General features: G+C 41.4%; 1 protein-coding gene across 1 annotated transcript in view; it reads right to left on the reverse strand.

Annotated features, from left to right (window-relative positions):
• Positions 1–7882: 7882 nt before the first annotated feature.
• LOC129778943 (cuticle protein 3) overlaps positions 7883–27740 on the reverse strand; it is a 31836-nt gene continuing 11978 nt past the window's right edge. The window contains exons 2-4 of the mRNA XM_055786137.1: positions 8725–8942; positions 8476–8658; positions 7883–8410 (exon numbers count right to left, since the gene is read on the reverse strand). Coding sequence (XP_055642112.1) covers positions 8146–8410; positions 8476–8658; positions 8725–8942 — 666 coding nt within the window. The 3' untranslated portion in view covers positions 7883–8145. The remainder of the gene's footprint in view (positions 8411–8475; positions 8659–8724; positions 8943–27740) is intronic.

A 27740-nucleotide genomic window follows, 5' to 3' on the forward strand; every position in this document is an offset into this window, starting at 1 on the left:
AAATATGTAGAGTAGTCATCCAGATTGTAGTCAGGTTTTTCTGATATTTCCGTTAAATTTGTGGGTAAATTTGCTAGTTTTCCATACACCAGATAAAAGGGTGTAAATCCTGTGGCAGAATGTACTGTGTTATTGTATGAGAATTCATAGAACGGTAGCCATTCAGACCAAGTGAATAGTTTCCCGTCGCATTGTATTCTCAGATATGTACTCAGTGTTTTATGGGAATTTTCTAAAGCTCCAATGGATTGATGGTGATATGCCGTTGAATTAACTTTCTGTATTTCAAGTATCTTTGCAATATTAGTGAATAGCTCCGACATAAACTCAGTTCCTCTATCAGATGCAATCACTTTTGGTACTCCGTATTTCAAAATTACATTAGTTACAAAAGCGTTTGCAACAGTTTGAGTGCTCTTGTCAGGTATTGGTGTTGCAGTAATGAATTTTGATAATTCGCACTGCGTAGTCAGAATGTATTCAAATCCTTCTGATTTAATCATTGGACCTACTATGTCCAGATAAACTTTTTCAAATGCAGTTTCTGCAGTCGTTGTGATTTTCATAGGAATCTTTGTATTGGTTAGTTTATTCATTTGACATTGTTTACAACGTTTTACAAATTCCTCTATATCTTTGCTCATACCTCTCCAATAGTATCTCTGTTGGATAGTGTTGAGCGTTCTTTTGATTCCTGCATGGCCTGCAGTTGGCAATAAATGAAAATCATTCATAATAAGTAATTTTTCATTTTCGTCCTTGACTTCTTTCATGTGTTTTCCAATTATATATATTTTCGGCATGCCTTTTAATTTTAATGCATTGATGTTTTTTATTAATTCATTTATCGTTGCAACGTTATTTTTTACAATCAATGCTCCTATTTTTTCTTTTTCAGTAAATTCAATGATTCGGTTCATCATTCCCCGTAGGTGAATTGATGTCGTCATCAAAGGGATTACTATTTTGTTTTTGGAAAACTTTACGTCCTTTGTTTTTTGGTCTATCTCAAGTTCTACACTGTCTATGACGGATGGTGAAGGGTGATCAATCCTTTCTTCACTCGTCATTTCAGATGAACTGTTTCGTCGATCGTTCCATAGAACGTGTTGTTATTAGACAATTCTTGTTATTTAGTGAGTTCTTGGATCGAAATTCGCGATAACGCGTCCGCTATCACATTTTCCGCTCCACGTTTGTAAATCACCTCGAAATCATATTCTTCTAAAGCCAATCTAAATTTTGTTAATCGGCTTGAAGGGTCATTAAGAGAAAAAAGATATACTAAAGGTCTATGGTCAGTATATACTATAAACTTCCTTCCCCATAGGTAAGGTCGAAAATGTCGTATACCCCATACCATAGCCAATAGTTCTTTCTCAATAGTAGGATAATTTTTCTCTGCTTGATTGAGCATTTTGCTGGCGTACGCAACCGGTCTGTCATTACTATTAGATAGAACAGCTCCAATCGCAATACCAGATGCATCAGTGTGCAGAGAGAATGTATTGTCATTTGAAAAATTCGGAAAATCTAATATCGGTGGGTTCATAAATCTTTTTCTAAGTTCATTGAAAGATGTTTCGCACTCATTCGTCCAGACAAATTGCATATGTTTCCTGGTGAGAAGATTTAAAGGTGCATACAAGAAAGCAAAATTCTTTATATGCTTTCTATAGTAGTTTGCAAATGCCACAAACCTTTTCACTTCGTCAGCAGTGACAGGTCTAGGCCAATTTTTTATAGCGTCCACTTTAGCAGGATCTGGTTTGATTCCGTTCGCTGAAATAAAATGTCCTAGATAGACTAATTGTTCTTGTAGAAAGTTACACTTCGCTGGGTTTAGCTTTAAGTTAACTTCCCGTAATCTTTCAAATATCGTGATTAAGTTCTTGTTATGTTCCTCAAATGTATTACCAAATATAATAAGATCATCAAGGTAAACTAAACATTGTGTTCCATTGAGACCTGACATTGCAGTCGTCATGAGTCTTGAAAAAGTAGATGGGCTTGTTTTCAATCCCATCGGCAATCTGGTCATTTGGTATTGTCCAGTTGCTGTAGAAAATGCCGTCACAGGTCTATCTTCTGTTCTTAATTGACATTGATAGTATCCTTGTGACAAATCTAAGTGCGTAAAGTATTTAGCTCCTGCTAAGGAGTCGATCACTTCTTCAATATTTGGAAGTGGAAACTTGTCATTCTCGAGAATATTGTTGAGTTTTCGATAATCAACAACCAGTCTCCATTTTTTAGAATCATCATCCGATTTTTTGGGTACAAGTAAAATCGGGCAGTTCCATTCAGAACGAGTTTTTTCAATAATCCCGTCTGATAACATTTTCCCAATTTGTTTATCAATCTCCTTCTTTTGAGATTGCGGCAACCTGTATTGTTTTGAATATATTGGCTTCGCATCTTTTTTTAGATTTATTGTTGGCGTAAATATATCTGTTTTTGTTAGCTTATCATCCTTTAAACAAAAGATGTCCGCGTACTTCATACAAATTTTTCTTATCATCTGCTTCTCCTTAGTTTGCAGATGTGTCATATTAAGTTCCTTGAGCAATTCGCTTGCCCTATTTGTGTCATACTTAGGAAAATTTATATTTTCGATTTGATTATAATTCTTCAAAGGTTTGACCTCAATGTCTAATGATTTGATACATGTTGGTTTGTCCGCTATATTCACTAACCTTACTGGTATCTTACCATGTTTAGGTGTAGCTAGTGAGTTAGCTATAAAAACTGAAGTTGTGATCTGTTTATTTAAAACCAAACAGTCTTCTTTATATTTAGTCATTACATATGTGATTATTTCTGAACGAGGAGGTATAGTTACAAAAGCACGATTATTAGATATGAAGGGAATTACTATTGTTGTGGGATTGTTTCTCAATTCTAAAGTTAAAGAGTTGAAATTGATGATTGCGTCATTTTGTCGTAGAAAATCTGTACCGAGTAAAGCTGGAACGCTTTCTGGTAGTTTCTCTATAACATGTAACGTAATAGGAAATTTAAATTTCTTGTGTCCTAAATTCACATCAATTGTTCCAATGGAACAAGATGTACCATTTATGCCATTAACTTTCAATGAATTATCCTTACAAATTGGTATATTATCTGGCACAAGTCTTTTTGATATTATTGAACAACTTGCTCCAGTATCAATAATAAAATTAATTGGATCATCTAGTAAGTTCAACGGTATTCGTAGTAATCCATTACATGAGTTAGTCACGAAAAAGTTCGCCAACCACATTGACTTCTTCTTCTTCATTCCGCTGTTGCCTAGTATTGTTCTGTTCTGCTACATTCACGTGAGCATTATTTTGTCTGTTGCGGTTGTTAGTGTTACTATTATTGTTATTGTTGTTGTAATTGTTGCCTCTGTTCCCATTGTTATTATAATTCTGAAAATTTCCTCTGCGGAAATTTCCACGTCCCCTGAAAAATCCGCGGCCTCGCCTGAATCCAGACGCGCGACCTCTCCAATTATTGTAGTTTCCTCTCCAATTATTGTTATGTTCTCCTCTAGTGTATTGCTGAAAATTGCACCATAAAGCCATTTCATTTCTTGGTTTCGATGTACCTGGGTTGCACTCTAAGGCGTCAGAGATAGCTTTGTTTAGGTTAGTGGGGTTTCTAGCCTTCAGCAGAAATTGCGTAGTCGGATCGTTAAGTCCTTCCACAAAAGCTCTGACTGCTATCGGTTGAACAATATTCGTAGCAGCCGCTTCTGATACAAATGTGCCTTGCGACACATGTGCCGAAGCTAATTTCGTTGCCAAATTCTCTATCTCTGTCCCGAAATCCGTAATATTTTTATTCTGTTGCTTTTTTGAAAGCATTTCACTTTCCACGGCTCTTGGTGTAATTTTTACTGCAAATTTATTTTTTAATGTTAAAAAAGCTTCATCTACCGTTTTTGTATTGTCTATGGTACCGTGAGCAGCACCAGATAAAGTAATTTTCATGAATTTTATTATATCTGCCTCTGGTACTTCGGAGGAATAGTCTTTTAAGAGTTGAACACTCTCTATGTAGCTTGCTAAAGTGTTTGCCGATCCATCGAAAGGTTTAACTACTTTAAGGGCTAGCACTAAATCAAGTTTATTCGCCATCTTATTATTATCTTCAAATAAAACGGAAATATTTACATCTATCTGGTTGTCAATGTCTTTATCTAATTTTAATAACTGAAAACTCTCTTTTATAATATGACCCAAAAATCTTATTTTCTCTATAAATAATTTGTCTTTGCTTAGATCTTTGTTCTTATAAATCAATTTATTAATATCTTCACGTATTTTAATTAGTCGATTTCTCTTTAAAATTTTAGTCTCTTTTTTGTGTTTGTTGAATTTCTTCAAGTTGCTGTGCAATCTGACAACTTCTTCATACAGTATAAAAAATTGTTCCATTCCACTCACCAACCTCTCTACGTATCAAAAATTTATGTTCCATAATTTTTCAATTCCAGCCTCCGATGCCAGTCCGATGTGAAAAACTTTCATAGCTGCATCCTCTCCTTCCAGTTGAAGTATCTTTTGGAATTCCTTGAAGTGGCGAGTCTGTTGACTATTGTTGAATTACCCTCGTTTAATCGTACTATTTCTATCTCCAATCAATCGCTCACTGTATGCACAATTTCTAAACGGAAATCACAATTTCTGTATCCTTGCTTTGTCCATAACTGCATAATCACAATTTCTGTATCCATGCTTTGTCCATAACTTCACTTAGTCCATAAATCTTCTGATTTACTATTGGCTCTAAATTCATATCATCGTTTAGTCCACAATTTTCCGCGTTTTTCCGGCACCCACTACTTTCATATTTGCGCTGATAGTTGGCGAGCGGCTCGTTCAGCTACTCTTTCCGTGTGTTGCCGATTCATTTTAATCACTGCTCTTAGCACAATATATCCGGCGAAGAATAGAGCCAACACACATAGCGCCACCGTTTGTGCTGTTTGGAGGGCCTCGCTACTACTCGACGAGGTTGCCGCTACAACCTCATCGGCACTGAAAAAACCCATTTTTCTATCACTTTAACTTATCACAAAATTGGCAGGATCGCCATGTGGTGTCCCGAGTAACGGACGTGATATTTTGTATTTAAAAGACTCGACTGCACGTCTCCGCAGTTGGAGTTATTCTCTATTATATTGTTTCGCTTCTCTCTTCGTACGGCTAACTCGTGTGGTGGCTACGTGACCCTTTACGCTTACTCAGCACACACGCGTTCATCGCCTGGGTGGCGTGATCGCGTTATTGCTGATCATTATGTTTGCATAAATATGATGCTTATTGCTTCTTTCGGAAGGGCCGTATCCACCACAGTACCTCAATCGCTGTTCATTTATAACTGAGTTGATTTCCGAGCGGCGCTCGCTTCTATCCCGATTGGTGATTTCAATAGCCTGTTTTGAAAGCATTTCTAAGGCTATTGAACCAAGTTTTTGGATCAAAAAGTAACAAGTTTATAACGCGTAGACATTTTTCTTTCGAATGAAGTGTTTATCATACCATTTCGTACAGTTTTTTAGGAGCTATTAACGCTCAAAATCTCGGTCTCCGGCGTAACGCTTTCGTTTTCGAAACTTTGATTTTACACCCCGGTATAGAAATGAAAGACGTAGTCCTACGTCAAAATGAACGAAACTTTGGTCGCAGTCTCACACATGCGTAATTCTCGAGCCAGCTTAAAAATCCCCGCTCCGCTGCCGTAACGATCATTCTTTGTGTGGACACCGACTGGACAACATCGTTGCTGGACGAGCTGGACGGCGAGGGATCGAGTGCCTTTCTCAAGGCAAGAGGGCGGAGGTGGTAGCGCTGGAGTAGAATAGAGTAGAGTTTTCAAAGGGCCTTTCTCAAGGCTAGAAACGAATGAACTGCAAAAGTTTAAAGTCTCTATAATACAATACCTTCCTTCATTCCGTAACGATCATTCTCATTCAAACCGTACACCACATCGTTTCGCATCACATCACATCAACAAACCAACACAAGCAGCCATGTCTGGACATGGTAAAGGAGGAAAAGTGAAGGGAAAGGCAAAATCCCGCTCGAACCGTGTTGATCTGGAGTTCCCCGCAAGGGTAGCTAGGCCGAGCGCGTTAGTACCAGTGCACCAGTCCACCTAGCCGGCGTTATACAGTTTCGGCCGCCGAAGTGATCTAGTTAGCTGGCAAAGCTGCTCGCGACGATAAGAAAACCCGCATCCGGAACAGAATACATTCGGTTCGGTGGACATCAAGACAACAGGCAGTTGCAGCGAGTGGCGAGTGGCAAACGCAATCGCAAAACGGCAGCTGGTAGCAGAAGAAAACAGTTTGTTCATTATACAATCTGCTTTGGTGGCAAATCCAGAACAAGGCGGCTTCGAGGGCGTTTGAAATGGTTTTTTTTCAAAACCACGAGTACAAAGTTTTCTAAATTGGAACCATTCCATAAAACACGGCGCTTATCAGGGCCATTAAACCTTTCAAAAAAGAGTTTACGAAATACAGTTCAATGCTTTCTAAAATAATATCCAAAATAATAATAAAACACAAATTCATTATTTCATAATTTGTTTGCCAGGATCTGAAGAGTATGTGAATTTGGCAGTTGTTCTGAGCTTATTGATAGTTGGGAACTTTCCTGATTATTTAATTTTCACCAATTCTTAAATTGTTTCCAGATTGAAAGTACAGTAATTTACAATTAGTTCGACATTTAGCTAATTGGACGGACACGGACCTAACAGCGATTATAGAGTTTCGGCCGTCGGAGTGCTCGAGTTGGCTTGCAAAGCTGCTCACGACAATAAGAAAACACGCATCAAGAACAGAGCAGCTTCGGTTCGGCGCTCATCAAGGCAACATCTAGTTTCAGCGAGTGGCAAACGCAATCGCAAAACGGCAGCAGGTAGAAGAAAGAAAAAGTTTGTTTATACATACTGCTTTGGTGGCAAAACCAGCCAACGTAAAACACGGTGCTTTTCAGGGCCATTTAACCTTTCAAAGAAGAGTTATTAAAAGTTTTTCACAATACCAATGCATTCTAAAGTGACATAATATGACATATAATATAAACTGATTTTTTTTTGTTTATGCTTGTTTTTGAACTTATTGGTGGTTGGGGTCTTTTAAATTGATCACTCAGTTTTCACAAACCCATGCATGGTTCCCGAAGTGAAAGTGGCTTCAAATTACAACACATTGTATGCAGGATGGCATTAACGAATTTTCTCGGTAGCATGAACTGCTTTCTTTGGTTGATAACTGATGTTGAAAATTGACTGACGTTACATCTGCATTGTATAGAAAAATAACTAAGGAGCAACATGATGAGTGATGTATTTCCTGATGCTCTGTTCTTATTTTAAAGGACTTTATTCCGAAGGTCATCCGTCCCTATATTCACTGTTGTTGGTTTTTCAAAACGCTTATAGCTCGTCTATTTCTCGACAGATCGTAGAGTTCGTCTCCTAAGCCTCAGTTCTTTTTCATTTTTATTTACATTGTTTGCAGAGACTACAAATCTTACAATTCATTCGTTTCCGAAACCACAGTTTAAGGTACGGTAATGTGCTCAATAGTCAAATATATGATAGTGAACGAGCTGATGACCACCTATGCATTCTCTATCACAGCGATCATTTTGATTGTACGATATGTGTATATGCCGAAAGATGCCCAATGTTGACCATTTAATAAGTACAAAGCCTTCAGAAAAAAATCAAGAATCAAGTTTGTGAAAAAACGCAAAAACACAACACCAAAGGTTCTTTTCAGAACCCCCAACCTGTTCATACAGGGTAACAGGAAACTAATCCATATTTCAGGTAGATAGGTAGATATTCACGTAGGAGAAGAAAATAAAACAATATATTTAAAATATATATTTAGCAAAAGCTGTCCCCTTTGTATAGTCCTACGTCACTCCGGTTATGTCACCGACATTACCCACCCGTCTTTTTTTTATTATAAATTACTTATGATATCACTATAATGTAATATGTACACGGTTGATTGCGGTAGGATAGTTAAATATACAACCTAAAATACTGTCTCCCGTTCGCACCACCCCCAGCGAACTGATCGAAGCGAAATTCGTGTCGGTAGCGACGGTATCTGCGTCGTTAAGCCTCTCACTATCCCCGCACCAGCGGGTTGAAAAGTGGTGGCAGCTGCTCACTCGAGGGCTCATTAACGCCACTCGGAGGCAAGTAACCATTGGTGGGTGGCAGATAGGCATTCGTGGGTGGTAGATACGCGTTGACCGATGGAAGGTACGCATTCGATGGAGGCTCGTAGTGGTAGCCAGTGTCCTCGGTGACCGGTGGGGGCGTCGTCGTTGTCCTGGTGGTGAAAGGACGCAGTGTTGGAGGCCGCGTTACTGGCTGGATTGGTTGGATCCTGAAAAAAGAAAGAAACATTGATTCTAGCACTTCTGTGACACAGAGTTCGTTGAAGCTACTCACTCAGGAAGATCCAGATCAAGCTCCGTGATCGGATGGTATCCGAACTCGTCGGCGGTATACCGCACGCGGTATCGCTTTCCGTTGGCTCCCGTGTATGTGTACGATCCCATGACCACGAAAGTTTTGTTATCGCTACGCAATTTACCGATCTGCTCCACCTCAATTCCGTTTTCAGTCTCAACTCTGAAGAACATGATGATTGATGATCAGTTTTCACGCTCCCAAAATTAGCTACGTGTGAATACTTACGCATATTTGAACTGACCCTTGCCCTTATTCTTAATGGTGGCCATCAGAATTCCCGCCTTCATTATGTTCCCAGTATAGATGGTTGGGTCCTTGTTGTCCTCCACGGGGAAGGTGAACTCATCGTCCTTGAACAGATCCTCGTTGCGGTTTTTGGAAGGCACTTTCAGCTTCGCGGCCCACGTCAACCCGACGATTCCACAAAAACAAATCACCGGTAGCTGTCAAAGAAGACACGTGTCGTTAGAGCGATCTTCTGTTCTACTTTTGACGTAGGATTACGTCTTTCGGGAACATATTGGGGTACAAATTGAAAATCGAAAATTCTAGCACATCGTGAAAATTGTCCAATTTCAAACGCTTATTGCTCAGTCATTTCATGATGGATTGATGAGATTTTTGCGTCAATCAGTTTCGGCTCTTCATAACAATTTTTTACATTGAATCGAATAATATATGTCATGGAACTAACTAACGAATAATTAGAAAATCACAACCCCTATCCTAACGGAAATACACACTTCTGATTGGTCGAAATTGACGACACATCCGGTGGCTCATGTACTTACAGTTATTGGTAAGTTATTTCCTGATGGATTTACGAGATGATTGCATCAATCGCTCTGAGCACTCCATAACTATTCATCACAATTGATAAAATAATATATCATATGAAACTAACTAGCAAACAATCAAAAAATTTCCAAACGGAAATACCTCGTTCTGATTGGTCGAAATATAATATACGGAGATATCGGCACATCGAAGTAGAGGGAACTTTTGCTCCCACCGAAGTGTATTCTCTAACAGAGACATCAAGACCAAGCTGCCCGGGGGAAATTGGCATTGCAAATACATGAAAGTAGGGGGGCTTTTGTTTCCACCGACATGTATTCCCTAACAGAGATTTCAATTTCAAAGCACAAATGGATAGTGCTTATTGTAACTAGCGTGGGCATTGCTGATTGCATACTTGCTGGCGAATTAGTAGGGAGCGATGAATGAGTGTTTTTTTTTATGTTCGTTCCAATAAGAATCTTTCGATGGATTAATTGAAGAATGATATTTCAATGAGATGAACGGTGTGCGGTGCAGTGTGCGGATCTCAGGTGAGCTGTCGGAATCATTTGAGACTCACAGGGGACTTCGACAAGGCGATGGAATCTCCTGTCTGCTCTTCAACGTGGCGCTGGAAGGTGTTATGCGGAGAGCGGGCTTCAACATGCGGGGCACGATTTTCAACAAGTCTAGTCAGTTTATCTGCTTCGCCGACGACGTGGACATAATCGGAAGAACACATGCGACGGTAGCCGACTTGTATACCCGACTGAAACACGAAGCAGGGCTGATTAGGCTTGGGATCAATGCGTCTAAGACTAAATACATGCTAGCAGGAGGGACTGATCGCAACAGAGTTCTTCTTGGTAGTAGTGTTGTGATCGACGGCGACGAGCTCGAGGTGGTAGCGGAATTTGTCTACCTTTGCTCGTTGATAACAACTGACAACAACAACAGCCGTGAAATTCGAAGACGCATTGTCAATGGAAGTCGAGCCTACTATGGGCTCCGCAAATCCTTGAGGTCCAACAAACTCCGACCCCGTACGAAGTGTACCATGTACAAATCCCTAATTCGACCGGTTGTTCTCTATGGGCACGAAGCATGGACGATGCTTGAAGAGGACTCACAAGCGCTTGGAGTTTTCGAACGCCGAGTGCTCAGAACAATATACGGTGGTGTACAGGAAAGCGGAGTATGGAGAAGGAGAATGAACCACGAACTGGCGCAACTCTACGGCGAACCCAGCATTCAGAAATTCGCCAAGGCTGGACGAGTGCGATGGGCAGAGCATGTTGCAAGATTGCCGGACAGCAGCCCTGCAAAGATGGTGTTCGCATCGAATCCGGTAGGAACAAGAAGGAGAGGAGCCCAGCGAGCGAGGTGGTTGGACCAGGTGGAGCAGGACTTGGCAAGAATCGGTGCAGCCGGGAGTTGGAGAACTGCAGCCATGGATCGGGATTATTGGCGAAAAATTGTGAAGAAGATCTAATCTCTCAATGGGATGTAGTATCATTATCTATCTATATATATAAAAATGGAGTGATGTCTGTCTGTCTGTCTGATTCTTATAGACTCGGAAACTACTGAACCGATCGACATGAAAATTGGTATGTAGGGGTTTTTGGGGCCGGGGAAGGTTTTCGTGATATTTTGAGACCCTTCCCCCCTCTCTTAGAGGGGGCTGCCAAACAAATGAAACACAATTTTTTGCATTACTCGGAAATTAATCAATCAAACGAAACCAATGTTGGCATGTGAAAGTTTTAGGGTGCAATAAATGTTTCTATGATGGTTAGACAGTCCTTCCCCCACTCAAAGGGGGGGCTGCCATACAAATGAAACACAAATTTCTGCATTACTCGAGAATTAATCAAGCAAATGAAACCAAATTTGGCATGTGGAGGTTTTAGGATGCAATAAATGTTTCTATGGTGTTAAGATACTCCTTCCCCCTCTCTTAGAGGGGGCTGCCGTACAAATGAAACACAAATTTTTGCATTACCCGAGAATTAATCAAGCAAATTAAACCAAATTAGGCATATGGAAACTTTAGGGTGCAATGAATGTTTCTATGGTGGTTAGATACCCCTCCCCCCTCTCTTAGGGGTGGCTGCCATACAAATAAAACACAAATTTCTGCATTACTCGAGAATTAATCAAGTAAATGGGCGGGACGAAGTTTGCCGGGTTAGCTAGTAAATAAATAAATATTTCAATGAACTGAGTAAAACCTATGTGTGATAGATATAAATAAACTTTAAATTTGGAACTTTTATGTTGGTTGCTTCGTGAAATTTCATATCAATGACCGTCATATCAATATTATTGTCCAATTGAAATTCGCATTGAGGCATGTAGCATCGTGTTCCGTTGGGTTTAAAGCGAAAATGCCATTGCCATTTCAAATATATTTTCTCTATAATAAAACAATACTTTTTTTCTGGTGAGAAAACTTGATACTTGTGTTCGATAATGATAATTATCTTATATTACATTGATGATTGATTTCATCCATACATAACACAGGAGCCATCTCGTCCAGGGCCACAGAGCGCGGCTTTCATCATATCTCATTCCACTTAGGCATCTCCTATCGTGATACGCACCGTCAAATGACTAATCATCATCTTTCTATCATTATCACTCGGTTATGGACATTGGTGGAGTGAACCAAGAATACCTAACAACCAGACAAAACGGCCAAGACCAAGAGATTAACAATGTAATTCTTCAAACATATCCAAAGTCAGCATGTAACAGATAACCTAACGGAATCCTACGTCAACTATGCGGTCGTGTCTCGGACACAACCCTCCTGTGACTTTTTTCATCAATTAACAGCTATGTCATCCGAAATAAGAACTCACACATGAATGGAACGGGTTTGTTCATTCAAATATGCTAATTAGATTTGAATATATTCATAACCCACAAAACCCGTCACCCAATTTCCCAGGCTTTCATGCAAAACCCGACCGTTGGGACGCTTATTTATGTGACAAATCTCTGTTCCCAAACACACCTCGCAGAAGTGTTTGACCGATTTGGGACTTTGATGACGAGTTTCTAACTGGCCTTGGGCGCGGATACAAAGTGTTCAAGTGACATTCATCCAAGCGCACACATTTTTCAATATTTAGTTTTTTTTTGCACAAGCGATTCTCTAAATTGAAAATCGATACGGCCAAAAGCCGTGACACCTCAGTGTCTCATATGGTTGGTCATCATTCTTCCCACCAAATCGTCTATCGGCTTCCCCCTGCGTACAATCCGCATCCCCCGCCGAGTAGTTTAGGTCCGTGCCCACGGATTAGCGTATTGAAGCATTTTAGATGAATGGCCGTAAATCAATCATCCGGGCCCGTGTTTCGGACAGAGCTTCCCCAGTAAGCATAGCAAATACACACACGAGTGATGAAAAAAAAACCACTGACAAGCAATCTGTCCAGCTTATGGCTTTAATCCATCATCCGAGTGCGAGGAATTGGTTGTTTGCCATTCATCACCAATTAAAAGGTTATACCGATGATTTTTGGAACGGCTATAAATATTAATTTGACAGCCGTCCGGGGCTTATTGAGATGTAAATGTGTACTAGAACGGCTAATCGTTAAACACGAGTGTGGGGGCTGTGTTCACCTGGACGCCACCGCAAGCCAGCTCCGACTGTCGTTACTTGGGGGAAATTATGAATACATTTTTTGCGAAAAATGGCTTCCGCTCAAATTTCATTCTCCTTGATATCGACCATTGACCGGAACGATGATTTGAAGCTGTCTGCGCTATGATCGATCGAATTCTGAAGAAACCAATAGCAGAGATTGTCTTTGAAACCATTGCAGCTTTTCAAAAGATAAATAAAGTTCAGAATTCAAACTGTATGACCCCAGTTTTGAGGTAGAAGCTGAAGTTTGATGTAGAACATTTTCCGGTTCAGAGATTATGCACACTCATTATACCCAATTGCTCGAACATGATTCCGAACAGCTCCTTTGCACCAGCTATTCACTTATTTTTTGCCAACTAAATTCCATTTTCGCATGAACCACTTCTCATCGCTTGCGAATCTGCTCTTCATTTTTAGTTTTTAGATTTTTACTTCATTTTTTTAGACACTCATTTCCAGAGATGCCAACCTTCCTGATTTTTCAGGATTTCCCAGACTTTTTAGCACGCTCCCTGACGAACACTCGATTTATCCTGATTTTTCTGAAATGATCCTGATTTTAACTGATTTCTATACTCTTTACATTATTCGTAATAAATATACTGGTTTCCATGCCAATGTTTTCTGTCATGATAGTTCTCCGGTTCGCGCTTGTATATATCATACATTAATTTAAATTCTCTAGACGCGAATCTCTAATCAACTTTTTTTATCTGTACCCTGAATTGTTTCGTGGTTTTCCAAAATTACTCAAGAGAAAAGTTTTGAACCCACTGTCAATATAAAAAGATTTTATATATAACTAGCTGACCCGACGAACTTCCCAAAATAGATTTTTTGATTTGAATACTTTCAAACATCCACGTTTTCTTACTAAGTGAACGTTAGTGAGTCCAATCACTGAACTCTCCATTGATTGTTTACCCTTTGACTATAAATTGTCTAGTACTTCTACAAAAATTCGTCCTTATAATATAAAATTATTTTCAGACACAATTCTCCTTCAAGATTCTTCAAGCATTTGAAAATAACACGTTTCTCCGTTGCAATGGAATACATGTGTGATACAGAGTATATTACAAAATAAGGACAGCTCAAATCGGACCATTCATTCCTCGGGTTTAGGACACACCAACACATTTGGCCTTCCATTTTTGTTTATATAGATAGAAGATATAGGGATGCGTTATTTCGTCTGAAAAACTTTTTCCACTTTCGAACAAAAATCAATTTCGTTAGCGCCAACATCAAATGGACTATCAGCGCTTAGCTAATTGTAGAGAACATATGGGAATATATTCAATATTCAATATATATACATATAATAGCTGACCCGGCAAACTTCGTCCCACCCAAAATTTGTTTTTTGTTATCAATACCTTCAAACATTCACGTTTTCTTACTAAGCGCAAGTTCATGAGTCCAATCGTAGAACTTTTCATTGATTGATCTTCTAATCGACCCCTTTGAATTTAACTTTTACTAAAAAAAAATCCTAGTACTTCTACTAAAACTCATCATTATGATATCAGATTATTTTCAGACACAATTCTCGTTCAAAAATTTTCAACCACTTGCAAACAACATGTTTCTCCGTTACATGGAATAAATGTTTGATACAGAAAATATGATAGAATAAAGACAGACCGCTCCCCTCTTCTCCCCTTAGAGAGGGGGGAGGAGTGTCTATTCACCATAGAAACGTTTCGTGTCCCCTAAAGTCTGCTTCATTTAATATTGGAACACAAACAATTGCGTGTAGTTCAGTCATTTATTAACGAATTCATAATTTGTTTTTCATACAAATGTAGCATTTTCTTTACTCTTTCATAAAAAAAAAATTAAAAAAATTATTCATTGCTGTTTCGAAGAAATTCTCGTACTTTTCCCGTAATACGGCACATTAGGCGGCTCACACCCTTTTCGTCCACCGTTTTGGCGATTTGATTCCACCAGTTCTTCATTTGAGTCATGTTCCTAACAAGTTTTCCCTTTGCCTTGAGCCTCCGCTTCGTGATTGCCCAGTATTTCTATATCGGCCGGAACTGGGGGCAGTTTGGGGGGTTGAGGTCCTTCGGTATTACGCTGACCCCGTTCGTTGCGTACCATTCCATAGCCGTTTTGCTGTAATGGCAGCTTGCGAGGTCCGGCCAAAACATTACTGGACGGTCGTGGGCACGAATAAACGGCAGAATCCGTTTCTGTAGGCACTCTTTTTTGTAGACTTCTGATGTCATTGTCTTGTCAGTGAGAAAGACTTTGGTTTTCTGTCCACAACTGCATATCCCCTGCCAAATCATGTACTTGCGGGCGAATTTATCCGCAAACACGAACTTAAATTTTGCAGGTACATCCCCCCGAGCCGTCGCCAAATAAAATTTTTGACCTGGGATTTGCCCAAAGTCCGCCTTCACGTAGGTCTCATCGTCCATCAGAATACATCCGTCGAACTTGGTCAGCACTTGGTCGTACAGCTTTCGAGCACGAATTCTGGCCACATTGTTCTGCTTCAGCGTCCGATTTGGCTGTTTGCTGGCTCGGAATGACCTTATTCCTTCCCGGAGACGAATTCGTCGCACCGTACTGTGAGCGGCCTGGAACTTATTGGCCAAATCGCGGTCTGAAAGATTGGGATTCCTCTTGACGGCCTTGATGACTTTCCCACGCAGTTTCCGGTCGACAGTTCCACTCCGACGCTTCGAATGCGGCTTCCGAGCCGTCGTCAATGTTTCCTTGTACTGCTTGATAACACGCCATACGGTATTTCTAGGCATTTTAAGCTGTTTAGCTAGCTTAGATGCCGACAACAATGGATTTTCAAGAAAACTGTGCACAATTTTATCTCTCCGTTCGGCTTCCATGGCGGTTGTTCACAAAATGCTATCGTTTGGTGTTATGACATAAATACATGGTGAAAGGTAATGAATTTCCCGACACGTGGGTGAAAAAAGTTTCCAAATCCGTCCACTAGGAGCGCCACAATGAGCAAAAGAATTTGTTCCAATATTAAATGAAGCAGACTTTAAAATATTCACATGCCAAATTTGGCTCCATTTGCTTGATTAGTTTTCGAGTAATGCAGAAATTAGTTTTACATTTATATGACAGCCCGCCCTAAGAGTGGGGGGAGAAGTGTCTAACCACCATAGAAACATTTAGTGCACTCCAAAACCTCCAGATACGTAATTTGGTTGCATTTGCTTAGTTAATTCTCGAGTAATGTAGAAATTTGTGTTCCATTTTTATGGCAGTCCCCCCTTAGAGAGGGTGGAGGAGTATCTAACCACCGTAAAAACATTTATTGTACCCTAGGGAGGGGTCTCAAAATATATATATATATATATATATATATATATATATATATATATATATATATATATATATATATATATATATATATATATATATATATATATATATATATATATATATATATATATATATATATATATTAGGCTGTCAAAAAAGTCCTGCGGTATTTTTTTTGAATTTTCATTTGTTCATAAAAGTAGTTACAATCATCTGTTTTAAGTCAAATATGCGCCGGTTTTGTTCGATGACTTGTTCCCAACGAGATGCCCACTTCATAATACCCCTGTTATAGAAGCTCGCTTCCTTATTGGCAAAAAACTCGGATAGCCAATTTTCACAGGCCTCTTTTGTGGCTAACTTCTGACTACCTAGCTCGTTCGCCATGGACAAAAACAGGTGGTAGTCACTTGGTGCAAGGTCCGGACTATACAGCGGATGCAAAAGAACCTCCCATCCGAGCTCCCGGAGTTTCTGGCGCGTCACCAAAGAAGTGTGTGGCCTGGCGTTGTCCTGGTGGAAGACAATGCGGCCTCTGTTTATCAAAGATGGCCTCTTCTTCATGAGTGCTACCTTCAAGCGGTCCAGTTGTTGGCAGTACCGGTCCGAATTGAGCGTTTGGCCATAGGGAAGCAGCTCATAATAGATTATTCCTTGACAATCCCACCAAACACACAGCAGAACCTTCCTGGCCGTTAATGAGGGCTTGGCCACCGTCTGAGCCGCTCCAGCGGGCTTCGACCACGACCGTTTGCGCTTCACGTTGTCGTAAGTGACCCACTTTTCATCGCCAGTCACCATCCGCTTCAGAAACGGGTCGATTTTGTTGCGATTCAGCAGCGATTCACATGCGTCGATACGGTCGAAGATGTTTTTTTTGCGCCAACCTGTGTGGCACCCATACATCGAGCTTCTTTGTGAATCCAAGCTTCTTCAAATGGTTAATAACGGTTTGATGACTACTATGCCGGTCTTTCTCGGCTAATTCAGCGATTTTGTCGCAATTTCCGACGACAGGCCTTCCGGAGCGTGGCGCATCTTCAACGACCTCTACACCAGAACGAAAACGTTGAAACCATCGTTGTGCGGTGGAAATGGAAACTGTATCGGGTCCATAAACTGCACAAATTTTATTGGCAGCTTGAGATGCATTTTTGCCTTTGTCATAAAGGGTGTGTCACATCAAATTGCATCACGGAAAAAACGCTGTAGAAATTCCCCCAGTAGACCGATCCTTTTGAAAACTTTAGACAGTAATATAAAAACTATTAAACAACTTTTGACATTTTCTTTTTATTCATACTTCGAGCCCAGGCCCGTATGCTCGCACCTTCCTCTTTACCCCGTCCATAAGGTTCTGTACAACGTCAGGTTGTAGTTTTTTTTGAACAGAAATCCATTTTCTCTTGAAGTCCGCCTCCGATTTGACAACTTTTGGGTTCTTCCGGAGGGCCTGCTTCATAATCGTCCAATATTTCTCTATTGGGCGAAGCTACGGCGCGTTGGGCGGGTTCATTTCCTTTGGCACGAAGGTGACCCCGTTGGCTTCGTACCACTCCAACACGTCCTTTGAATAGTGGCACGAAGCGAGATCCGGCCAGAAGATGGTCGGGCCCTCGTGCTGCTTCAATAGTGGTAGTAAGCGCTTCTGTAGGCACTCCTTAAGGTAAACCTGCCCGTTTACCGTGCCGGTCATCACGAAGGGGGCGCTCCACTTTCCGCAAGAGCAGATCGCTTGCCACACCATGTACTTTTTGGCAAACTTGGATAGTTTCTGCTTGCGAATCTCCTCCGGAACGCTGAATTTGTCCTCTGCGGAGAAGAACAACAGGCCCGGCAGCTGACGAAAGTCCGCTTTGACGTAGGTTTCGTCGTCCATTACCAGGCAATGCGGCTCGCGTCTTCCCCACCATGTTTTGCCTTTCGCCGCGGTTAGGAGCCTTCTGAACCTTGTATGTACGCAGGCCCTCCCTCCGCTGGACGAATGAACTTGACAAATTTAGCTTATTGGCGACATCCCGGACCGAACTTCTCGGATCACGTCTAAACTGCTTAACTACGCGCTTGTGATCTTTTTCACTGACGGAGCATCCATTTTTGCCGTTCTTCACCTTCCGGTCGATGGTTAGGTTCTCGAAGTATCGTTTTAGTACTCTGCTGACCGTGGATTGGACGATTCCCAGCATCTTACCGATGTCCCGATGTGACAACTCCGGATTCTCGAAATGAGTGCACAGGAATAATTCACGACGCTCTTTTTCGTTCGACGACATTTTTCCAAACTTACGAAAAATTGACAGTGAAGCATGGCCAACGTGATCTATACACTCTTATCTGATTATAAGCGGAAGCTGATAATATAATTCCTAAAAATTAAATTTCTACAGCGTTTTTTCCGTGATGCAATTTGATGTGACACACCCTTTAGAAGTACTGTAAAATATGTCGAACTTTCTCTTTATTTTGCTCCATATTTGCGACACTATAACTCACGAACGACTTAACCAAATAAAACACAAGTCAAGGACTATATTATAGCGCGCAAAAATACCTTTCCAACAAGCTATAGTATGACTCGATACAATGAATACAACTAAAACTACGCGCTTACAACGACACCTCGCGGAAATACCGCAGGACTTTTTTGACAGCCTAATATGTATATATATTAATAAATGTTTTCAAACGAATACATTTGTCAATCCAACTGCAAAACTGAAAACTTTTATACTGTGTCTTAATTTTTTGAGTGTACCATTCAAAGACCCTTCAATAAAAATGGCATTGGAACAACAGAGTAAAACTGACATACAATTATGACGGATAACTGCTTTTTGATTGTCGCGTGCTCCAACTAGCGAACCGCCAATTAAAAAACACTCCAACTAAAAAAGCGCCAATAGGCGAATGTGTACTGTAAAACTGTAAAAAATATATAAAAAATATACAATCGAAGACTCTTTTTGTCGTTTATGAGTTTTGTTTTTTTTAAGTTACTACTAGGCATGTTTGCGGATTAATAGAAAGATATGATATGTTGATCCTTGAAATAAGTTTGAAAGTTAAGAATTGTAAAAAAATATAAAATTCATGTGAATGGAGACGACTTTGTGTACAGCACATGCCACTGGGGCCTTTTGCTGATTAAGTAAGAAAGATTTCTTCCAAAACGTCATAACTTTTAAACCATTGAGTCGATTTCAAAAACCGACATATCAAATAAAATCTTATTCTTCTATGAATCAACTTTAAAAGCTTCGAAAATTTGCCACTTAATTATCCACTCTTTCACACCAAATTCCTATCTTGTCGCAATTTTAAACTTCTCAAATTGAATTGTTAAAATTATAGGTCAAAGAACGAAAAGCAGGGAAAATTAATAAATAATGGGGGGTAAATAACAAAGCAACGGTAATCATGTAAAAATCCATAAACCATCTCAAAAAAATATTGAAAAAAAAATATTCCTTTTTTAATTTCTCTTTCAAATTTTGATAAAATTGCACTGAATAGTTAAAGAAGAGCAATATTAATATTTGAATAAACTTATGTAATTATAAACATGTTTAAATAAACCTTCCCATCTTATCATTCTTCATTAAAGACCTTGCGTCAAGACAGCTAGAAATCCATACACTCTCGAATCAAGTGTGCCTGAAAAAAATATATTCTTCACGTAAACAAGCGATGAAAATGTGGAACTTTTTAGTCAGTGAATTGTATGGAGTTCCACTGCTGTGACTTGAATATAAATTGTCGCATTGTTTGTTTACAACGACACAAAGCAGCAATATCACCTAGTCTGATAGAAGTTGGACAGAGTGTAGATTCATCCGCGGTTTGATCTCGATACCAAATTTTTCATGGCTACTCTGATAGAAAGGATACATTCGGAAATGATTTGGCAAAAGCTTAATACGAACGGAACAACGGATTTGAACAGTCAGTATCAGGTTTATGTGTCAGAATTCATAACTTGCAGGTCAGTCAGGTTCATATGACAGAAAAGAATTCATAAATAACTGTTCTGGCATTATAAGCCTGACGCAGACGCATCAAATCTAACACTGTCCGTTGTTCCTGATCATTCGGGAAGTTGGAAAATTAGAAAGACATTTTTTAGCAAATTTTGTATATCTATACAACCATTTCATGCCAAACCAACAAAGTGATTCTCAGATCATGAAAAGTGATGATTTTGTTTCTTATCGCAAAATATTAGACCCGTATTTTTTTATTTTTTCATTAGGGTGCCCATCTTCATTTTAGGGTAGTCAAAAAAATCTTTTGATCTTTCAGGGAGGGTGCCAAATCAGAAGACAGGTCGCGTTTTTATGCTAGTCGGGGGTATTTTTGTTCCCACCGAGCTGTGTTTCCCTAACACGGACTTCAAAATCAATGTGGCTGGGGGAATCCGCTTTGTCAAAACATGCAAGTCGGAGGTATTTTTCCCTCTGAGCTGTGTTTCTCTAACGCGGACCTCAAAATTAATTATAACTTTTTTACTGCTAAGCCAATTTAGATAATCGGCACATCAAATTAAAACGAACTAGCTAGTTTTTTGTAAAAATATTTCACTTCCAATTGTTTTGACGTAGAACTACGTCTTTCATTAAGGGTGCCAAATCAGAAAACAGGTCACGTTTTTATGAAGTAAAGTTAACATTAATAACTATTTTTGCCGCGAACGGATTTTGGCGATTTACATACCAAACGAATCGGAAATTCCCTAAGATTTGTTTAATATGCTATACATTAGAATCCCCGGGTTTATAAATGGTTAAAATTCATGAAAACTTTAAGTGTTTCCATTTTCTCATACATTTGTTCTGTTCGTTTGTGTACTTTCCCGAACAGAGCTGTCAATAACGAGCAACTCATCGACGACCAACGAAGGGGAAATCTCCGTAAACAAAGGAAAAGTAGAAGAATGAAGGGGAATACTTGCCTAGAGTATAAACAGTGGATCTCGCTGAGGCAAACTTTCATTCGGCATCGGACTGTTGGGCAATCCAGTTCACTTTGCTTTCGCTACGCTTCGATCTATGATTGGACCCCACCAGTGGTAATCCAACTTGGATATCGTCGTTTGGTTTTTCTATTCGTTTTTCGCGTTATTCGTATCGTGTGTTTTACTTCCCGCGTCATAAATTGGACGCTTCGCGTAGTGTATGATGAGCAAGAAGAAGAGGAAGGCAGGCTCGAGCCCTGCAAAAAAACGAACGCATTGCCAGGGGCAATAAAATTTCGAGGCAAGCGTCATCTAATGATGCACGCGATGTTGGTGCAGTGAGAAGCGTTCGCAGCCTTCGAGCCTTCGCGAGTGTGACACCGCATCGAACAACAGCGAAGTAGGCGACTTCGGCGCGTCGGTCAAAAATGTAAGCGCGGTTACCCAGGCAGCAACCAAAATCAAGCTCCCCCCGCTGATGGTGAAGGCGGTCGCTCTTGACAAACTCATCAGTGAATTCGCATCGATGGCTGTTACAGCAGAGTACAAGCTGTAATTCAGTCTTTTTCCAAGCAGTTAACATTGTTTGTTTTCCGTCATCATAAGGGCTTTGTTGGTGCCTTTGAGAATGCATCAATGCATTAAACTGACTTATGGCGAGGCAGGCGTTAAGGTTGTGCACCAAAAAAATATTTGGGGAAAACCAAGCATCGTGAATGTCTTACTAGAATGTTATAAGTTATTTGGGTTCGCGTGCCAGTCGCAAATCTGCCTTCAACTAGGATTGCATTTGCGCTAATCTTGATCATAATGAAGCAATGCTACTGTTTTCGAGGTTGCTGATTATAACAAAAGTGTTTATTTCGCTTGTTTAGTGACAAAGAAAGTAAATGTCGTTCTGGAATTTTGTATATGATCAGGTTTCGCTTACCAGCAGCAAAACTTCCTCCAATAAGGGTGACAGCTGTGCTTCTCTCGAGAATGAGAAAGTAATGCACCTTTTTTCGAGGCAGTAATATTAACAGAAGCGTTTCTTTTGAAAATAGTGCAAAATGATGAGAAGGGTTTATATTCCTAGTAGTTTCAAGCCACCAATGTCAAATGTCAAGGCACGGAAATATCGCATCCAGTATGCAATACATCGACGAAGCTTGCTGAAGCAGGAGTACCGATAGAACAATGTATCGGAAAACCTTGAGTCGACAGTTGCTACCATGGCTACCATGGGTTTGGCCTCTGACATCCAACGGGGATCGAGCGATGGCATCTCGTTAACAGGCCACTCAGATGGTGGAAGGGATAACCAGTCCGGACCGTTCCACCACAGGGAATTTTGCTTGAGGTCAATCGGATTGACGCCACGGGAAAGTGGATCAGCAGGATTGGAATTTCCGGAAACGTGATTCCAGTGACATGATTCGGTAGCTTCTTGGATCATGGCCACCCGATTAGCTACGAAGGGTTTCCATCGGGATGGCGAGGAATCCAACCAGTGTAGGACAGTAGACGGATCTGTCCATCAGTAAACTTCAGCGGATTTTTGGATGGAGTGCATTACTTTCTTGAGAAGATTGGATGCCAGCACTGCACCACATAGCTCCAGACGTGCGATTGTTTGTGGTTTGGCCAACGGTGCTACCTTGGACTTAGATGTCAGCAACTGAACATGGACTATCCCAGCGGATTCCGAACGCACATAACAGCATGCTCCATACGCCTTCTGTGAGGCATCGGAAAAGAAATGGAGCTGGAATGAGGTTGCGTTGGCTACAGATACACAACGTGGAATTCGAAGAGTGGCGATAGTATCTAGCGTTTCGTGGAACTCCTTCCACATGAATTGCAAGCGAGGAGGAAGAGGACGATCCCACTCATAGGAATCTCCGGCTTCAGTTTTCAACGCCCATAGACGCTGCATAAAAAGTTTAGCGATGACTATGGTTGGTCCCACTAAGCCAAGTGGGTCGAAGATTTGCGCCACGTACGACATAACCTTCCGCTTAGTCAAAACGGGTGCTGGAAGTGGAAGCTGAACCTTAAAGCTCATCATGTCTGTTCTCGGCTCCCATATGAGCCCGAGAGTGGAAACGGATTGATCGTTGTGAAGCTCATGGTACGGCGTGAACGCTAGATCTTCTTCGGGAATGTCTGCTAGAACACCAGATGAATTTGATGCCCACTTCTTGAGCGGAAAGCCTGCCGCTGCAAACTTGGCAGATATTTCTTGGCGGATGTGGATGGCGGATTCAACAGTGTCGGCACCAGACAGGAAATCATCCACGTAAAAATCCTTCTGGGCTACCGCGGCTGCGGCTGGATAGGTCTTACTCGCGTCCTGCGCAATCTGCTGGAGGGTGCGAGTCGCTAAGAACGGAGACGACGCGAAACCGTACGTTACTGTCTGCAGTTCGTACGTAGCAATCGGTTGATCTGGGCTGGAACGCCAAAGGATGAGCTGGTATCGAAGGAATAGCTAATGCAGCAGGATCTGCCGGTACATTTTTTCCACGTCGGCGACGAACGCAATTCGGTGGATGCGGAATCGGATGTGGATCGACAGTAGATCCTCTTGAACGACTGGTCCAACTAGCTGTAAGTCGTTCACGGAGAATCCAGACGACGTCTTGCACGACGCGTCGAACACGACACGAACTTTCGTGGTGGAGCTGGATGTCTTGAACACCGGATGGTGTGGGAGGTAGCAGTGTGGCTTGGTTTCGTCTACAGGATCCACGAGTTTCTTCATGTGGTTTAGGTGTTCGTATTCTTCCATGAATCGACAGTAGGCATCTTTGGTGGTTGGATCTCGCTCTAATCTTTTTTCGAGGTTCATGAAGTGGCGCTCGGCGATTGAACGGGATTCACCGTGGGTGACGAGCGGATCGCGGGTGAGTGGCAAGGAGACAACGTAACGACCCGACGAATCGCGAGTGGTGGTAGTGGTATACAGTTCTTCGCAGATATTTTCTTCAACTGTTAACTTGGAGCACGGTTCAACGGCTTCTAACTCCCAGAACTTCTGGAGTGCTTGTTCCAGGTTACGGTCCACAGTAGTGAGGTGACAAACACGTGGTGCTTCGGATGACTGGATGGCTACCTTTCCGGAAACAGTCCATCCGAACAAGGTCTCGACGAATACAGGCTGCCCTTCACCACAGGGAATCGTGACACCAGTGTGTAGGTCATGGTAGACTTCCCCACCGACAATCATGTCAATGTCGGCTGGAATGTGGAAACGTGGATCGGCTAACGGAACTTCTGGGAATATCCAAGAGGAAACATTAATCGGTGTAGTTGGCAGACAAACTGAGGGTTTCTTTAGGATGAGGAAATCGAGAGTGGTACTGTATGAAATCAACTTCGACTTAATCGTAGCAGTCAACTTGCGTTTGATCTGCTTCGATGCTTCACCGATTCCAGACACGGCAATGTCTACTTTTGTGCGACGGAGGTTGAGTAAATTTGCCAAACTCTTTGTAATGAAGCTACACATTGAACCAGAGTCTAGTAGTGCACGAGCAGAGTGCTCTTTTCCATTCTGGTCCACAACAAGAAGGTTAACTGTTTCCAACAAAACAGTGGATTTTTCGGACTGCACCGATAGACTCACTTGGTGATTTGGATTGGCTGATCCTGGGGTTTCGACGACGGTCGACGTGGATGGATTCGGTTGCAGGGATAGCTGACCAGACATGACAATAGGAGCGGATTGAATCTTCGGGTTTGCAGCTGCATGTAACAAGGTGTGGTGTTTTTGGTGACAGTTTCGGCAATCATACTTGGACGTACAATTCCGACTTTGGTGTCCAGAGCGGAAGCAGTTCCAGCATAGACGTTTCTGGGATACAAGTTCTCGGCGTTGGCGAACGGACATTTTGGAGAATGTTGGACATTGGAACAGGAGATGGTTCTCTGGACATGCAATACAGTACGGAGCGGAATTCTTGATTTCAGTCGTGGCGGAATTAGATACCATCTTGAATGGCTTCTTCTGGATCGGTGTGGGACCGACCACCTTGGTTTGGCCGGGTGGAGTGGAGCGGTGTTGCAGATCGGAGACGACAGACTTCAACATTCGGACCCGCTGATAAAGGAAATCGATCAACTCCTCGTAAGTGACATTATCAGCGCTACTCGTTTTTTCTTCCCAGGATCGGAGGGTTGTTGAATCCAGCTTGTAGCTTAGCAGATTAATCAACGGGGTATCCCAGTGGATGACTGGTTCGTTCAGTTTCGCTAAGGCCTTCACATGCCTTTGGTAATCATCAACCAGGTCATGCAACTCTTGAGGTGACTCTCTCTCTTGAGGGACGGGAGGTCATACAGAGCTCGAAATAGTTGACGCTTCAGATAACGCTTGTTGTCGTATCGTTTTAGCAAAGCGTCCCATGTTAGAGAATAATTGTCCGCACTTATATCGGTCGATTCGAAAGGCTTGTGTGCTTCTCCTTCCAATGACTGTAAGAGGTATTGCAGCTTCGCTACTGTCGGAATGTCCGCATTGGAATGGACCATGGAGGTGAACGTATCACGAAAAGAAAGCCAGCTGGACAAATCTCCGTCGAATTTCGGTAGACCAATCTTGGGTAAGCGTAGGTGGAATCCCGCTTGAGAAGCATGATTATTTGCCGTGAAGGATGCATTCAATGCTGATTGGTTGGGATCAGTGGAACGTTTCATCAGTAGGAACCCTACCGCGTATCGCGCTTCGAATGCTTCTCGCTCTTGCAGATGCTCCTCAAATTTCTCAACATCATCGTATTTCTCGATCTCCGTTTGAAGGTCCAAAAACTCGCTATAGACTCTGTCCAGCGCCTCAACACGGATCGGGATTTGGTACACGTCATCTTGATTGTCGAAATTCTTGATAAACCCCTCGACGGAATCACGAACGACGAGCAATGCCTTGCGCTTCATCAGGCATTCGGCCAACTTCTTTTCTGGTTTGGTGGACATCTCGATTACTATCACCACTTCACTACCACCACAGATCGAATGCGGAAAAACGAGATTCGGAAGAACGGTACGTAAATCGGATTACCGACTCCTTCCCGACGCGTCGTACCGTCTTCTACACGGCGCAATTATCGGAAAATGACACAAATCGTACGAATAAATCCTTCCCGTCACGGTGTGCCACTTTCTACACGAACGAATAACCCTTGGATGATACGTAAAATGAACGTTAAAGTCTTTCTTGACACAGACGTACCAATCACGCGGCTCAACTTTCCACTCACCACCACCAAATATAAAGGTAAACGAAACTTCAATTCACTAAATGTATTGTATTTTCAAATCAGATTTTTATTTTTCTTGGAACTTCTCCAGTTGCACACACCGTTGCTTCGCCAATGCCAACGGGTCGAGAAATCTGCTTACTGACTAGCCTATTCACTGTGCGCGTTCAAAATGGCTTCGAAAGGCTTGGCTTTGATCATCCACACAAGTTATTGACCTCAACTGCAGGTCAATCAACTGCCAGCGCATGGAAGAAATACGAAATGGTGTACTCACCACACCTGCCTTTCTGGTCTGGGGTACCTTCGATCCGGTTCGAAGGACCAAATGATGGGGCTTACCCGTTCCTTTTCGAAGGATTTTCCACCGGCGATAAACGACGGCCCAGAAGAAGCGATGCAATGGTGGAATACACCGACGCTGGCTATCCGTTGAATTCGTTGACTCCAACGATGATGATGCTCGGCCACTTGCGCACTGCAAGTTGCGCTTGATGCACTTATGTTGTACTAACAACCGCGAATTACAGGAGATTCGGGGGACTATCCAATCTCTAGATGAAATTCTTCTATGAATTTCTTTGAAGCTTATTTCGCGACTGCACAATAAAACACTGGATGGTTGACTTCACTCTCCAACGATATATTTTGTACTGACCTATTCTTAACAATAGTTTCCTATCCTAGCCTATATATACAGTGTCCACTACTAGTGGACATCGAACGGAATTGTTCTCTCTTCGCTTTATCTCTTAGGTAGAAATTCTAGGGTGATCCCTTTAGATCGGGTTCTATATTCATCATAGATTTAGATATAAATTTTAGGTAACTAAATTAATTAGAAAATAAGTTCAAATCGATTTAAGCGCATTTAGTATTAAGTTAAGATATTTTTGGTTAAGATAGATTAAGTAATTAATGCATGACAATATTCATCACATTGATTGGAAGAGATATTCTTCAATTATTTCAGAATCAGTGGCATTAGTTCATGAGTTACCCCCGTTAGAAGAGTATAATTTTCTAGCTGGATTAATTCGTGATAGTGCTATTGATGCTCAGACGAAACGTTTTCCTGGGAATTCGTTTCGCAGTCGTCCTCCTAATCTGTGGTGGGATCAAGATTGCACAGAACTTTATAAAGAAAAATCGAATGCGTTCAAGGATTGGCGTAAATCGGGTTCCTGCGAACGTTACGACAATTACATTTATCTGGAGCGTAAATTCAAAAGCTTCATAAAAGCCAAAAAAAGAGGTTATTGGCGTAATTTTGTGAATGGGCTTTCCCGAG

This window comes from Toxorhynchites rutilus, chromosome 1, assembly GCF_029784135.1.
Source record: "Toxorhynchites rutilus septentrionalis strain SRP chromosome 1, ASM2978413v1, whole genome shotgun sequence".
In the NCBI taxonomy this organism is placed as follows: domain Eukaryota; kingdom Metazoa; phylum Arthropoda; class Insecta; order Diptera; family Culicidae; genus Toxorhynchites; species Toxorhynchites rutilus.